We start from the raw sequence: 16,652 nt of genomic DNA, 5'->3' as shown, positions 1-16,652 counted from the left end.
ATGATCTATTTGTGTGTCTGTGTGTGAAAAAAGAAAAGATTTCAATGCTAAGGATGAAGAGATCGTTTATGTGCACATTAACAAAGCCACCACCAATGTGCCTATTCCAATATTGGGATGGGATGTAAACATTGTGGATTTTTTTAATGGTTAATTTATTTTTAAAAAATATTATATTATTATTCATATTAAATAATATAATCAAAATCAGAATAGAGCATGAGCGCCACCTCAAGCCCGACACGGGCAGGAGAATGGAATTACAGAGTGTGGAATCATGCAACTAGACAAATCCAAGCATGTCCCAAAACTCAATGTTGAGCTGTACAATGTAATTATTATGCCCTTCCTCTTTGCAGAGTTGTACAATGTAATTATTGTGGCCTTGGCAACAGAGTTGTCCATGTGGGTGATAAATGAACATGGTGCGCTTTGATTTGCAGAGGAGAGGATGAGGTTGAATTAGTTCTTGTTCACATGGGTGCCTAATGGCCTGTTCTCATTCCATCCAATTAGTAGAGAAATAAAAAATAAAAAAAATTACATTGAATTGAAGAGTGTTGAATTTAAGTAAATATTCAGTATTGAGACTAAAATTGGGATTGGAGGAGTAGGATTGCCATTTATCAAAAGCCTATACCGAAGACCGACCTAATCAAATCTCATTCAATCGTAGATTAGGTGAAGTCTTAAACCCGATCCAATCCGAACCAAACCACAATCTTAACACGCTCGCTGGACCCAGTATCATTATGCTGGACTAATTCAATGCAATTAAATTTGGGCCCGGCTCCACTTAGCTGCAGCATTGGTAAATGAAGCCCAGAACATGGCCCATCCTATTATGTATTTTGTCGTCCTCGTACCCTTCCCTTTGGCTTTGGGTGCGTTTCTTGCTTCTGAACGAGAACAATGGGCGATGGGCTACCGGAAGACCTGATCGTCAATATCTTCTCGAGACTGCCGGTCAAGACTTTAGTCCGATTCAGGTGCGCCTGTAAACGCTGGAACGAACTAATTCGTTCCCCTGATTTCGTCGATATTCACTTCAACGCCAACAATCAGAACGAGGGGGCGAGGAGAGGCTCTATCACCCATCACATTAATGGCGGCGCGATCTTCTCCGTGCGGGTCAACGAAGCGACCGCCGATCTGAGCCTGCCAGTTCCAGATGTCGAAAGGGCCGTAGATGTGGTGGGTTCTTCCAACGGCTTAGTCTGCCTTGTGGTTCGTCCTTGGGACTACGCCTTGTGGAACCCTGCAACTAGAGAGTTCAGGTTTCTCCCCAAACCCGAAGCTAAGTTGGGCGGTAGATTTAACTCCCTAGGGTCGGGATTTGTGTTTGATCCGAAAAGCAAGGATTACAAGGTGGCGATAATCACAGTCAGGAATGATAATGGCAGATACATTACTCAAGTTGATGTGTTCACATTGAGTAGTAACTCCTGGAAAAGCATCCGACTCAATCTCCCATCTGAGGTCTTAAGAATTTCTTCTGTTAGACCAGTTTTCGTCAATGGATGCAGTTACTGGATTGCGGTTCTTCCCTGGGAGGGAAAAAATCGAAGGCACGCATTGCTTTGCTACAACATAGGCAAAGAGAATTTCAGGGCACTGATTCATCTGCCATGCGATCTTAAAGATGGCTTCCAGGCAAGTGTTAAGGTATCCGGAGACTCGCTTGCGATGTTTGTTTGGACCCATAATTTTAGTTATCCCGAAAGGACTTGGTTTGATGTTTGGGTGCTGAATGAACACGGTGATGGTGGTGCCAATTATTCTTGGAGTAAACAGCTATCTGTTGGCCCTTTGGAAATGATTGCACTGCCGTATCGGTTTTGGGTGGAGGATGGAGTTGAATTAGTTGTTCTTCATATTCCGGACGAAGCCACTGGCGGCTTAAACCTGTTCACGTTCAATCCCGTTACCCGACAAATCAAGAAATTTCAGGGCGATTGTCCGCATGACGGCTGCACCTTCCCGCATGAAGGCTGCACCTACTTCGAGAGTCTTATTCCGGTTTGAATCAAATCTGTTTGAAGAAAATCTTCTTTCTCTATGCGTAAGAAGATATATATTTGGTAGTGTTGTTCCCGTTCGTTTTCTACTTATGTTATATTGTAAATGGGGATAGCGAAATCTTGATGCCTATGCCGATTTCTTACTGGTTTTGTTCTCTTAACAGCAAATATGGTTATGGTTTTCCGTAGTTTACTTGCTATTTTATTTAATTTGCATCGCGTTGTCATCATTTTGAAATTCGTTTTACCAATTCAATTCACTCTGCAATTAGTGGCTGATTTGATCTTTGTTTCATGTGTTATTTGTCTGTATAAAGAATGTGGTGAGATACTTCTCTTTTTATTCTTTTATCTGAATCAATGTTGAATGCCCCAAAAAGAGCAGAATGTTGTAGAAAGTGTCTAAAAGTGGAAAAAAGTAGAGAACCACAATGAGAATGTCACTGAATTTCTCATTTAGGTTCAAAGGGTCTGAATCATCATTTTTTCCGTGAAAATTTTTGCAAAAACTAATGAACACACCGCTTTAAGGGCAGGGAAATATTTACTAAAAAGTCAACTAGTAGGAAAAGTTTCGGAATAGTTTCATCAAAAGTGGTCATAAACAAAAAAAAAAAGAAGGCTGTAGAAGCTTTGAAAAAATCAACAAAAAATAGCATACAAGTCTTGAATATCATTTTTAGAGCTGTTGGAAAAGTTTTGTAGTGTGAAAAAATTGTTTCAATATTTTGTAACTTGAGTAAGGAGTTTTAGTTCAAAATGAACTTTAAAGGAGGCCCTCATAAAAAAACCAGCCATGAAGACTTTAGAGAAATTCCTAAAAATTGCATAAAAGTTCCAAATGTCATTTTAGAGTTGCAGGTACAGTTTCGGTATAAGGAAAAAGCGTTTGATCAATTTGTAGCATGTTTGGGCATTTTGGCACAAAATGAACCCTGAGAAAGCCTAGATTGTACAAGATGATTTTGAAGGCTCAAAACATTTTTGAAAAATCTGAAACAATAGGAAGATAACCTAAGACTGAGGAAAGTGGTGTGCAAAGATTCAGAGTAAAGAAAAATCATTCAAGCCAAGACTAATAGCAAACTGAGGGAGAAGCCTACATTTCCTAGTTTGCTGAAGTGCCTGCTTCCAGCAGCCACTTCCAGAGGTCTTTTCTTTTCCCTTTTACCAGTCAAGAAAAAATCTGGAAAACTAGATTGGCTCCCAAAAATATTTATAGTAAGTATTACCAAATCCTATAAAATTTCAAAATCTGGAAAGGAGTAAAATGAGGCTCAACATGGCAGCTAGAGCAACTTTCTCTGCTTTGAAATTAGAATTGCTCCAGCAGCCACTCCTAGGGGCAGTTTGGTCATTGAACTGATGACAGAAAATTTAAAAAAAAAAAAAAAGGAACATGCCCCCTAAATTATGAAGAATATGTGTTGAACTTCTAAGAATTATAAAATCAATAGATGGGTAAAATGAAGTCCCAAAGAGGCTGCAGTATAATATTCTCAACCATCTGTTTCTTTGGCAAGAAGACAAACTCAAGACTTTGAAAAACTTACAAATACATCCAAAAAAAAAGGGGAAATGGGAAAGTTATCAAATTAGTCTTCGAGCTTTCCAATTTCCTTGTAGTTTGTTGATTATATTTTTTTTTTTCTTTAGAACATTTTAAGTAATTGTGTTGGCATTGACATCTGTTAATTCTTACTGCATCTTGTATTGAGCAGCTAGCCTCTTTGGTGCTGATTTATTGGTTTCCGTTGTGGTTTGTAGGGGCTTCTTGTTTTGTGCTAGCTAAACAGGGATGTTGTCATCAAAAGAGGCTAGCACTTAAGCTACCGCATTTCTTAGTGACGATTTTCATCACAGATTAGACAAAAATAATGCGATAGGAACACCATAAATAAAAGGGTACTCATTATTTATTGATTTTTATAGCATTAGTACAAAGTTTGTGGTTTCTAGAGACTTGCTTGCAATGTTCTCCCCCCCCCCCCCCCCCTTCTTTTGCTGAGTTCTTGATCATTGTAATGGTGTCTAAAACTGAAAACTTTTGATGTCCTATCAAGTTACCCGACAAATCAAAAAAATTCTAGGCGATTATCCACAAAAGATCTTCTCCTACTGTGAGGCTCTTGTTCCGGTTTGGTAGAGAAATAGTTGTCTGAAGGCAAAATAACCTTTTGTATGCATAAGGAAATATATATCTTAAGTAGTGTCGTCCCATTGTTATTCTATGTAAAGTCTATAACATTGAAAGGTCGTGATTTCTTGTTTCTGATTGGTTGTAGCTCCTTTTCCCCTGTTGTTTTTCTCCTGGTTTTTTATCATTAATATGGTGCATTCAAGAAGGTTTTGGAGAAACTTGCAACAGAAGGTTTATAGTTTGTTTCTTTTGTTCCCTTGCTATTTTATTTAATTTGTTTCATGCAGGCATCACTTTTGAAATTAGTTTTTAAGGATCAATTCAACTCTCCTGAGTTTATTTAGTTTCAGCAGCTCCGAGCAATCCACTTTACTCTGTAATTAATGGCTGATTTGATCTGTCTCATTGTCTGCAGCAATGCTTCCTATGTATTTTCATCCCTTTTCCACTTATGTTATTTTGTGAAGAGAGAGAATGAGATCTTGATACCTATGTTAATTTTATACGGATTTTATTTTCTTAACAGCCTACAAGTTATAGTTATAGTTAGTTTCTGTTGTAGCTCCCCTGCTATTTTATTTAATTTGTTTCATTTTGTCTATCATTTTTGAAATTTGTTTGAAGGATCAATACAAGTCTCCTGAGCTTATTTATTTTGAGCAATCCAATTCACACTCTGATTAATGGCTGATTTGATCTTTGTATACAGTAATGGCTCCTGTAGAGTTTCAGCAGCTTCTAGTTTTACTGGGTTTATTTACTCTATCTAAGACTCCAAGCTTTAGTCTTACCTTCCTCCCCTTCCTCCTGTCTTCAAAAGCTAACACACTCCTTTCTCTTTTTATTCTTTTCTCCCAATCAATGTTGAAGGTTCCTAAAGAGCAGAACCTTGTAGAGAAGTGGGTAAAAAGGGAAAACACTTAGAGAAGCACAACAAGAATGTCAACTAAATTGCTCATTTATTAGATTCAAGGGTTCTGGATCATCGTCTTCTTTGAGAAAATTTTTGCAAAACTAATCAACTCACCCCTCAACATATGGGAAAAAAGTGTCCGCAAAGTTTCAAATCGAGAAAAAATCACTTAAGAGGCTGCTTTATAACATGACCCAAAAATTATGAAGAATATGCGTGCCAAGTTTCAAAAATTATGACATTCTCTAGATGGGTGAAATGATGGACCAAAGAGGCTGCTGTATAACATTCTCTACTTTTCCTTTTCTTTTATTTTGTTATCTCTGTCTTTCCACCTGTTGGATCAGAGTGGTCCCAAATGAGCTTGCAGTTGTTATCCTCTGCTTTGAAATTTTGGAGTGTGAAAAAAAGTTACTTTACTTTTAGTAGATGTATAAAAAACTAAAAAGAAAGGGGCTAATATTCCAGTCTTTTATTATGTGGAATTGTGGAAGCAGTGAGCATTGATCTTTTGGTTGGGTAAAGGATTTGATGGGTGGAGATTAAAATCATTTGATAATGTTTATGTTCAATTACTAGATCCATGATATGTATTTCTATCCCCAGTAAGCAAGATGCTAGTACCATCTTAGAGCCTGAAAGCAGTATTTAATTACATACTGTGATTAATTTTTTCAATGTTAGGGTCGATCCGCGATGAAGCTTTGCTGGTTTGTTGTTACAGCAGGACAGGCAGGGGCTGCAACGATTAAGGTTTTTGGGCTTGATTGTGGTTGTTTCTTGTTTTTGTTGCTTTGTTTCACTGTAAGTGCTTCAAACCGTATGCTGGGCGCTGCTTCTTGTTTAGATCGTGGACAGTTTCATCTTTGTATAAAACTGAGTGTTGGTTTGTTTCTTGTTTAGATTGTGGCTTTCTTTTTACAATATTTTTTTCTTGTTTATAACTAAAAGCCTCTAAATTTCGTGCCAAACAAGGAGATGGTAAGTTTGTTCTGCTCTGGATTGGGATTGGGTTATGAATTTAAATCTGAATTTTCGTTGGATTTCATGGGAAAGAAGCACCTGCATTTGTATTTGGAATCTCAAATATACAAATACTAAAGTAGTTTATGTCCTGTTTGGATAGGTTGATTGGTTGCTAGTTTAATAAGGATTATTATTGTACGCCATAGAATAACATTTATAATAAGTTTTAAAACTTGGAAGATAAATTAATGAAATTAAAACATCAAGAAAACTTTAAAAGCCAGACAAAAGTTTTGTTGTTCTTAAACCATTTACCCTAAGCAAAGTTTATGCTATGATTAACAATTTGTATTCTATTTTTCTTTGATCCGGATGAATCACCCAAAGATCCATTGCTCCCCAATGTTTGAATTAGAAAAATAAAAATATTTCAATATCAATAAATTTTACATTGAACAAGAATAGAGCCAATTAACCCTTAGGTTATTGCCTAACGGTTAGGGCGATTCTGAACAAAGATATTTTGCCCTCACGTTAGCAGGTGTGTCAGAGATCAAAATCAGTTGTTGAGTTCTTAATTTATCTCTTTTGCTGATATCGTGGGATCAAACAGCGAGAAACGTTCGTGATGATATGTAACAAAAAAATAAAAAATAGAATCAAGTAAAACAAAATAGGATAGCGTTGCCTAGTATATATTTTGCTATGCATATATAGGATAAGAATATTTTCTTTAAATAATTAATTCAGCTTAGGAATTCGAACAAGACTCTCGCAGTAGGGGAAGATTTGATTTGCTGGACAATCGCCCATAAATTTCTTAATTTCTCGGGTAATTGGATGAAATGTGAATAGATTTTTAGGTCCATGTCCTGTAGTATCAAAAACCAATAATTCATCTTCATCCTTTATGCAAAACCCAATTGGCTCTATTGTAATAATCGTCGTCACAGGACCAGCGGATAGTTGTTTTATCCATGACTAATTTGTACCATGGTCATTCATCACCCACGTGTCAAACTTATCACAAGGATGTTTGGAAACAAACATAGCAAGCGAGCCCTCGTATACATCAAGATTATATCGTCATTATGGATCATATCCAAATTTATCTCTCTTATTAAAATTGTGGGACTAAGCGACAAGAGCACCAATGAGAGAGGGCATCCCAAGATTGCTCATTAAGCCATGAAAATCATATGGTACTTTAATTTCTCTAAACTCTTCTTCAATCATATCGAAACAACGCAAATGCAACTAATTTATTTCTTCCTCAAGAAATAATTCAATTCAATAAATATATTTAAAATAAGGCATTCAATTTCCAAATCAATGATCTAGATTGATCGTTCTCCATAAAAAGAGATAAATAAGTTAAGTTGAGGAATACCCTTATCACTATCACGTCTTATTATAATTTTTACTACTTTATAATCTTTATTTTTCATATCAAAAACAAATCTCAATATATAAAATATAATTCTTAAGTTCTTTAATGTGTTGTTTCCTTGATATATCAATTTTGGTAGATGCTCGTACTATTTAGTTGTAGGGTTCCATAATATATAATTTTCATAATAACTTAAAAAGTAAACTAAACCATTAAAAGTACCCACAATGTATAAGTCCATTTCGAATATTGGCACATATAGATTAGTGGTGGCTTTGTTAACACACACAAAGATGGCCACGTTATCTTCCGTGGTTAAATCACTATTTATGGAATAAAAGATAGAATCTCTTCTTTTATCTCGATTATTATTGAGGTGAAATTCAATAAAAGTGAGGGAAAAAGTGAGTTCATACCAAAATTTGCACACACACACCTAAATCGCATCAATGAATTGGTTGGTTGGTTGTCTTGACAATATTTCAATTATCATATCTTCTAGTAACTCACTTTATGACATAACCTGGATTGCTTCAATATGATAGATCTTTACTAGGATTTCAGGGTATGAGAAAGGGTTGATAATGTTCTTTGGGTCATAATCCAGAATGCAAAGTCATGTATATATAGATCAGCAAATCAAATCCAAAACTAATTAGATATAAAAAAATCCAGTGAAACTGGGCTTAGGAATGATATTTAATGAATCCCAATCCCACGCTAACTTCCTCTTTGAGAATAAATCCACCCCAAGTAAAATAACGATCTGAGACAATCTTTTAATCAAATATGCATCTTTTATCAAAAGGTTTTTGAAAAATTGTATATTGTTTAATGTATCTGAGGTTAAAGATTTTTAATTTATATTAAATTTGAGGATAATTATATAATCAATTATGCTTGGAACTTATCTAAAAAATATTAAATGAAGACGGATTAAAAATATGCCTAAGGTCAAGATATGTCATACTTTACTATTAAACACTTTTTATAATAATAATAATAATAATAATAATAATAATAATAATAATAATAATAATAATAATAATAATAATAATAATAATAATAATAAAGACTTATTTAGAAGATAAGTTTGGATATTTGTTATTTTGTGATTTTTGATGATGGCAAAATTGGAAGCAAAAAAAAAATTAAAATAAGTTTGCTCTATTAGTGCCAATAAGTATAAATTAAGAATATAATTTAAAATGTTCACTTTTATATATTTTTTCTTAAAATAGATAATAAGAAATATGTGAAAAATAATCCAAAATATAGATATTATGGGCCAAGTTTTGGGCCTGGCCTAGTTTCTGCTGAATGATTGAATTCTGCAGCGGGCCCAAACTCCGTTTGATTGGAGTACAATTAATACAAAACTTGCGAACTGTATCATATCAGCCTTCTCGCCTACAAATTGTGATCACCTCCAAATTTTCGTGGCGAAGTGGTTTCTGAGGGAAATGCTGTTGGTTGTAATCCTCTCTCTCTCTCTCTCTCTCGTTTCAGCGAGACAGTGAGGCCAAATTAAGACCAGCTGCTTCAGGTAATATATCACTGTGTATGCATCTATATGTGACTGCATGTGCGAAACTGTGTTCTTCAATTGGATCTAGTTAGTTTATCATCTCCTTTGGAAGAGATTTTGGATTATTTTCTGCGTATAGTTGATCTGTTGTTCGATTGTTAACGTTCTGATTCTTGGAGTATAATATTCTAGTCATAGATCTATAATCATTGACTATCTGGAAAAATCCTGAATTCTTTTTTACCATCTGCGGCTTTTTTTCAGACGAAGTAAGGAGACCCTAACTGTTAGTTGCGTTTCAATAAATGCAGCACAAATGAATTTGCTGCATTTATTGTAGTTTTGGAAGACTGATTCGGTTGATGTAGAATAGGAATGCTTGAATTTCTAAGTAAGCATCAGACATGAAGAATTAATTCGTGGATAAATCTTGACTGATCAATCTGTTATTGCATTTTTAAGTGTTTCGTAAACATTCTGTTGGCAGTGAATCGGACTCTTGTCTGAAGAATTTGAACCTGCCAACTTGGATTAACGAGCTAGTTGCAACAGTTTGAGTTCTCTTCCATCTTCGGGGGCTATAACAATCGTGTATTTTTGCATGCTATGTTGTAGCATAAAAATATAGGCAAAATATAATATTGAGAAAATCATACTCAGGCCAAATTATTTAATCCATTCCTTGATTTTCAAAAATTATTCTAATCTTCCCTGTCAAAAATTTGTTGAATGAGATTTTTAGTTTCCTTTGTGCGTTCGGGATCTGAATTGGATAGCCCTGGGTTTATGTTATCAATGATGAGTTTAAACACATTGCAGCCTGATTTTTGTTTTCTTTTTCTTTTTTTTTGACAATGACGTTCAATTTCCTGTTGTCTTCCTAATTGAGCAAATTACCGAAAATTTTCTTTTATTATCTTCAACCTCAGCAACCATATTTTATGCCTAGTTGGGGCTGTTTGATCTGCTCAAATGGATGATAAGGTAGAATTCTTTCCTGGTGGCACTGTTAAATACTTGTCCATTTTTATCCACTTCCCAGTCATGCTAGTGGTGTATGCAGTATGAGCTGATAGAGCATATTGGGAAAGGTGGCTTTGGTAAGGTCTACAAGTGCCGTGACTCGTTGACCAATAAGACTCTAGCTCTGAAGAGAATTTTTATTGGAGATGAGAATGGAGTGCCTAGCTCAGTGATAAGAGAAGTTTCTCTTTTGAAGGAACTGGATCACATTAACATAGTCAGGTGATGCCCCGAATAGATTTCTATGGTTTTTGGGTGACAGGCAAAATAATGAACCTAAACAGTAAGCTCAGAGACATTGATTTAAGTTTTTCTCCCTGTATTCTCAAACTTTATTGTCTTTTTCTGAAAAACTCAATTGAACATTAGTTTGATGCCCTGACTAGCCTTCATTCTGCCTACTTCTATGTTTTAATGCTGTCCATGGTCAATGAAAAGTTAGATTTTGGAGTTGCAACCATTATCTTTCATTGTTATGACTTCTACATCTCAATCACTAAATCCTTCAGAATTGGATCGTTCCCCAATCCTTCCTTTTATGTTATATTTTTTTTTTAATTATACTTTTAATCAAAAGTGCTATACAAAATTAATTTTTACACTTACAGGAAAAATTAATGTATCTAAAATTATTTAGAACTACCTAGTACACACAATAATGGAATTAGGCGACAAACTCTCTTTCTTTAGACTGTGGGTACAAATGTGGAATCACGACATGATAAATGTTTCTCTTTAGGCCTTGGCATGATTACAATTTCATTTATCAACTTCAAACTTAAATTGGCCTCCCATATACTATCTTAGCTTATACCAATGAGATAATAGACTTGAGCCTAGTTCTATTCTACTAGTACATAATGCTTCATCCAAAAGTACCAATCAAACTTAACTTTTAAACTTATAATAAAAAGTAAAATATTACTATCTCAATGAAGTACAAGTCCGAAATGGATTATAGAATTAGATAATGACATGCATTTGATATGAAAGTTTTTAACCAAAATGGGAGGCATCACTTATCATAGTCAATCATTTATTTTGTTTTGTGGAGTGAACAGAATTTTTTAATTATATTTGTTGGATTTAAATGATATTTTGGCCAGTGAGGGAAATCTTTCTTCTAATCCTGTTTTAATCCATATTGACGGAAATATTCCTTCTAATTCTGCATAGAGTAGGGTGCTTCCTTGCTGAGTGTTGAATCCATAAAGAATTATTTTAGAACAAGATGATGTTTCCCTTTTCTTTTCTCATCTTTATTTCCATGAGAACTTTCTGTACTTTCCATGAATCATTGACTACTTTAACTTTCTCTACATTCTTGGCCATTGTAGGATAAACATATATATGATTTATCCAGCATGCTCTGGACAAGGGATATCTATACAACTCTCGCATAATGTTCATTTCTACTATGAGATGTATGCATAACTTGATAGCTTTGCATTTAAAATCCAGTCCTATTATCAGAATGCTTCTCTTTTTAGCTAATATGTCCTTTTGAAATATAATGGTTTCATGTAACAGCAAATCCATGGGGGCAGCGTTTGTTTTTCTGCTGCCTTCAGGAACCAATTGCTTTATATATGTTTAGCTACTTGTGATCTGTGATATTCTTATTATTTCATGAAGTTCCTGAACAATTTAAAATGGAATTTCTGGAAAAGGTTGCTGGATGTACTGAATGATTCAGAATGTGTTGATCTTGTGTTCGAGTGCCTAGACCTGGACTTAAAACAATTCATTGATTCTTATCCAAAGATTGCAAATAATCCTTGCATGATAAAGGTGGGTGAGATCTTTCTGTCACTTCAAGGACCTGATGCTTCTGGATTCATTTTAATGGATTGATATTTTTTCTACTTTTGGAAGTAAGTCCAGTCATCAGAGAAAATAATATACTTGATATTTTCTAAAATTTCTCTTTTAGACACGAATTCAAGGACCTAATGCTTCTGGATACATTTGAATAGATTGATATTTTTTCTATTTTTGGAAGTAAGTCTAGTCATCAGAGAAAATAATGTACTTGATATTTCTAAAATTTCTCTTTTAGAGACAAAGTGCTGTTCTTTTTCTCTGTTTTTCTTCTTCTAGTTATATGTTTATATATTTACATTTGTTTGTCACATTGAGGAGTGATATTTGTTTGTTGTTTTCTAAATTTCTTCAGTTCTTACTGTTTTTGTAAATATCTTGGATATTGAACTATTCAATTCGTTTCACATCATTTCTACCAAATGTTGCGCTTATAAGACAGGTCCATAACTGAACTGATATTGATAAGACAGAAACATATTAGGCAGATTTACATGCTGAAGATTGTTTTCCAGGAGATTAGTTGTGTGTCACAATGACAGATGATGGGAAACTACTTAAAATAACAACACCAGTTATATATATGATTTCCCTGATTGACTTGATGAATATTTCTTTGCAGAGCTTTATGTATCAGATTCTCTGTGGACTAAGCTACTGCCATTCTCACAAAATTTTGCATCGAGATCTTAAACCTCGAAATTTGTTGGTGGATCTGAACAACAAAATAGTGAAGCTTGCTGACTTTGGACTGGCCAGACCATTTGGTGTTCCTCTCAGGACTTATACTGGAACTGTATGTTACTCTTCCCATCTGTTGGCTTGCTCTTTCCCTTGGTTCTCTATTTATGCCTAACTCTTTTAGTGAGTAAAGACAATACACTTCTAATTATTTCTCCTAGTTGGACCTACCAAAGACCAAAAAGATAAAGTTTTTGGCTTTTTCATTATAATTTTGGCTCAATAAGACTTGACAAATTTGGATATTGTACCTGAGAGCATTTGGAGATGCTTGTGTAATGAAAAGAATAATCCTAACAAAATTTGCAAAAGACAGATCTTTTCTAAACATTGGTTGATCAGCCCAGAGCAATCTCAAACTTCCCGTAGTGTGTCTCTCAAAGAAAGAAAGTTTACATGCCATAAATAGGGCTCTCCATGAAATTAAGTAGCAAAATCACTTCTCATTCAAGCTCAACCACAAATTTTACCCTTTTTATTTTTTATCTGCATCAGTAACTTGTTTTGTTGGTAGTGAAACGTTAGAACTTTGGAAATTTCTAATTAAGCTTAATTTTTTGTTTACCTTTTTGAGGAAATAAGGGGGAAAAAATTCTTTCCAGAAACAAATCATGGTCCTCTTTGTGTAAAGTAGCCTGAGTCTTCTTTCTTTCACTTTTCCTTCCATTTATTTGTGAGAAAGAACATCTTCCTCTCTGTTTGTGGCCTTCTTATGAGACCATCTATAGAATTATTGCTATCTACTTATTTGTAATGCTTTCAGTTTATCTTCTGTTTATTATCTTTTGTTTTGAAAACAAGTAGCTTTGTTTGTTAGAACTAGTTGCGCCTGTTCTAGTTGGTTTTCCTTGAAAATCTTCTATGCTATGCTTTTACTACACCTGATGTGGGTTTGTAAGGAAAAAACCAGGACATTCTACTTGCTAACTTTGTGCTGCATGCCTACTGTTCTCACACTTAAAATAGTTCTCACCAGGTGGCAACTCTACCATACAGAGCACCGGAGCTCCTGCTTGGTTTGGAATACTCTGCTCCAGTTGATGTCTGGTCAGCCGGCTGCATATTTGCCGAGATGGTGGCCCAACAGCCTCTGTTCGGCAGAAATTGCGAAGTTAACATAATGCTGGACATGTTCAGGTAGTGTGTTCCTTACTTTCCTTACTTAGCATTTATGTCTTGAATTGGTAGTGAATTATAATGTTATATTGAACACTACACTAATTGTAATTAATGTGAAGCATATTCGGACTCCCAGATGAAGCAACATGGCCTGGAGTTACTTCACAATGTGATTTCATTTCCACGATGGCTGAGATGCAGGTTCTCTCTGCTTGCTTTCCTTTTATTCTTCCTCTTGTAATTCAAAAACATGAACTGTTCTCATCCTGCTCTACCTCCTCCAACAGTTCTGCTGGAATACGAAAAATCTTGCAGACTCTGTCCCTGGTCTCGAACCTGCTGGGTTGGATCTCCTTTCTGTAAGTTGGGGTTCATTATGTTTAACATGAACCCACTACTCTAGTATAGAACTAAGCTTACAGTTCGTGTAAGAAATTTAAAGCTAATAGGGCAATGACCTGTAATGATTCACTTTGATGACTAAAATAACCATTTGTGTTAGCAGAAAATGCTGTGCATGAATCCAAGCCGAAGGATTACGGCTCAGGAGGCGCTCAAGCATCCATACTTCAGAAATCTTAAAGCCAGGCCTTGAACTTGATTTTGCCCATCCATCTTCCTATATGCCTTCCATAGAAATATTCATGGATATATTAACTTGGTTAAATAGGTATAGGCTTGGGATAAGAGTTCTTGCCTCCCATTATTGTCATATTACCCCCATTGAATTTGGTTCTGTACTAACTTTGAATCTCTCTCACACAAGTAAACAATATGTTTCGTATAGAACTTGTATATCGAAATATTATAACTGATTTGCTACTTTCTACATATTTTTTATATTATTATTACTTAATTTTAATTTTATGCTTAATTCTCATAGTTTTATATGTTTTTATATTAATTTTAGATAATTTATTATTTTGATATAATTTAAAAAAAATAAAAAAGAAGAGCAAAAATTATAAATTTCTCCTGCTCAAATAATTAAAAGAGGAGGCAATGTGTTATTGGAGGATAGGACAATGTGCATATATATTATATTATAAGATATCGTATAAAAGAGGAATTTGAATTGAAGACGTCTTGAAGAATTGGAAGACAGGTTAGCATGTTTTACATATAATAATATATAAGGATTATAAGAAAGGAAAAAAGCTAGGGCATATATATATAAATATAAAGGAGGAAGAAATTGGAGGACCTGCACATGTATTAATATATTATTATAAAGGAAGGAGTGGAATTGAGAAAGCTGTACACATATTTATATAATATTAAATTGGAGATTTGAAAGGGAAAATTGTAGAGGCAGGGTGCCACAGATTGATTTGGTGGAGAGAATTTAAAAAGATCGCTGCAATTAAAGACGACTATTTGGCAGCAGCAATTGAACAATTGAATTTGGAAGAGGAGGTAGGAATCACTGGGGCGTAATTTGAAGGAGTAATTGAATTTGATGGGCATTTGAAGGAAGCTATGCCTATAAATTGGAGAATAACGAAATAGCGAAGAGGAAAGAAAAATGGTGAAAGAGCTCGAAGGAGTAAAGAAATAGGGCATTTTTAGTAGAGTATTTTTTGGGTTTTTTTTCAAAAATTGGTGATATCGTTTTTGAAAAAAAAAAATTTGTACATCAAAAGAGTTTTTTTTTTTTTTTCTTGCATTTTCATTAAATTCTATATTTACATTCACTTATTTTGTTATAAATTTTATGATTTGTAATATGAACTAAACTCTATAATTAGGGTATTTTGATGTAATTTAAATATGATAATTTAATTTTTTTGAATTGATTTTTTTTATTCATGTAAGTGTTTATTATTATGCTTAATGCTATCAAGTACTTGACCAATATTTGATTGATATGTTGATATAGATTTAGACCGGAAAAAAAGATCTATAACTTGATATAGATAATAAATATAATAAGAAAATATTTAGAATAAAAGTAAAAATTTGACTTGTGTGCTTAATTATCATTGTATGAATCATTAAATTTGGATTTTCAATAATTTAAATTAAATTAGACTATTTAGGTGAAATTTAAATACCCTAACACCCTCCAAAACTTGAAATTCTTCGTAAATTATTTTATGTGTTATTATTTTATTTTATTTTCTTAAATTAATCAATTCATTATTTAATTAATTATTTAAATAACATTTAAGTTAACATAATTTTGATAATTATTAAACCGATCTTTGTGGGAAAGAATAACATTCTTTCTTATTATTATATTACTTGTGTGATCCGTACACTTGTAAAAAATTGTTATTAATAACTCATATTATTTTACTAAGAAGTAAGAAGATATTTGTAATAACTATTTTTAATTTAACAAATTTTCTTTGTAAAAATATTATTTTCCATTTCCATTAGTGATTGATTACATTTGAACTTCCCTATGAGTGGATATGAAGCAGGTCCAAATTGTTACTTGCAATGTGCACTTGTCACAGATAAGCCTGATATTCTTGCAATTAGATGGAAACTTGCGTTGTATTATTTTAAAAAAAAAAATTGATATTTTTACACATTTTTATTAAAAATTGTTTAAAGAATGTCTTGATATTTTCATAATTATAACTCATTTTAGCTTTTCTTTTTCCAACATCAATGCATGAATTTGAATGAGTCACTTCATTTTACAAAAGCTTTTTTTATTTATTAAAAATTTTCTATATATCACATTATTGTTATGAGTCATGAGAATATACCTGAATTTAAAGGTGCATTTGATTATAAGTATAGAATTTGTATGGAAATAAAATATTTTTTAGGAAATTGAATTACTTAAAATTAAATTACAAAAAAAATGTTAATTGAAAGTGTTTGATTAGCTTAATTTTTTATCTAAAAATTATTATATTTTTTCGACACCTTTTGGTGTTTGATTGTAAAATATATATACACAAATATATATCTCCCAATTCATCCATTTCATGGAGCTCCTCTCTCTCGCTTTGCTTCTCGCCATTGTACTCCCT

At 33.6% G+C, this 16,652-nt stretch overlaps 2 protein-coding genes across 3 annotated transcripts; both read left to right on the top strand.

Moving 5' to 3' along the window:
* Positions 1-852: 852 nt before the first annotated feature.
* Positions 853-2,209, top strand: LOC127810345 (putative F-box protein At3g16210). Its single transcript, XM_052349775.1, has one exon. It carries the CDS (start codon positions 913-915, stop codon positions 2,023-2,025), a length of 1,113 nt encoding a protein of 370 aa, XP_052205735.1. The 5' UTR covers positions 853-912; the 3' UTR covers positions 2,026-2,209.
* Positions 2,210-8,847: 6,638 nt separating this feature from the next.
* Positions 8,848-14,483, top strand: LOC127810173 (cell division control protein 2 homolog 2-like). Of its 2 annotated transcripts, XM_052349490.1 has the most exons (9): positions 8,848-8,976; positions 9,888-9,942; positions 10,022-10,203; positions 11,652-11,772; positions 12,425-12,598; positions 13,520-13,680; positions 13,782-13,863; positions 13,950-14,021; positions 14,168-14,483. In XM_052349490.1, exons 2-9 carry the CDS (start codon positions 9,931-9,933, stop codon positions 14,255-14,257), a joined length of 894 nt encoding a protein of 297 aa, XP_052205450.1. In that variant the 5' UTR covers positions 8,848-8,976; positions 9,888-9,930; the 3' UTR covers positions 14,258-14,483. The 2 variants fall into 2 exon arrangements, with proteins under 2 accessions (XP_052205450.1, XP_052205451.1); XM_052349491.1 differs by lacking the exons at positions 9,888-9,942; positions 10,022-10,203 and adding an exon at positions 11,319-11,405 and having other exon boundaries at positions 8,899-8,976.
* Positions 14,484-16,652: the final 2,169 nt, after the last annotated feature.

Source organism: Diospyros lotus, chromosome 9 (genome assembly GCF_014633365.1).
Source record: "Diospyros lotus cultivar Yz01 chromosome 9, ASM1463336v1, whole genome shotgun sequence".
Classification (NCBI taxonomy): domain Eukaryota; kingdom Viridiplantae; phylum Streptophyta; class Magnoliopsida; order Ericales; family Ebenaceae; genus Diospyros; species Diospyros lotus.
The sequence above is the reverse complement of the archived record's forward strand: the minus strand, read 5'-3'. Positions and strand labels throughout refer to the sequence as shown.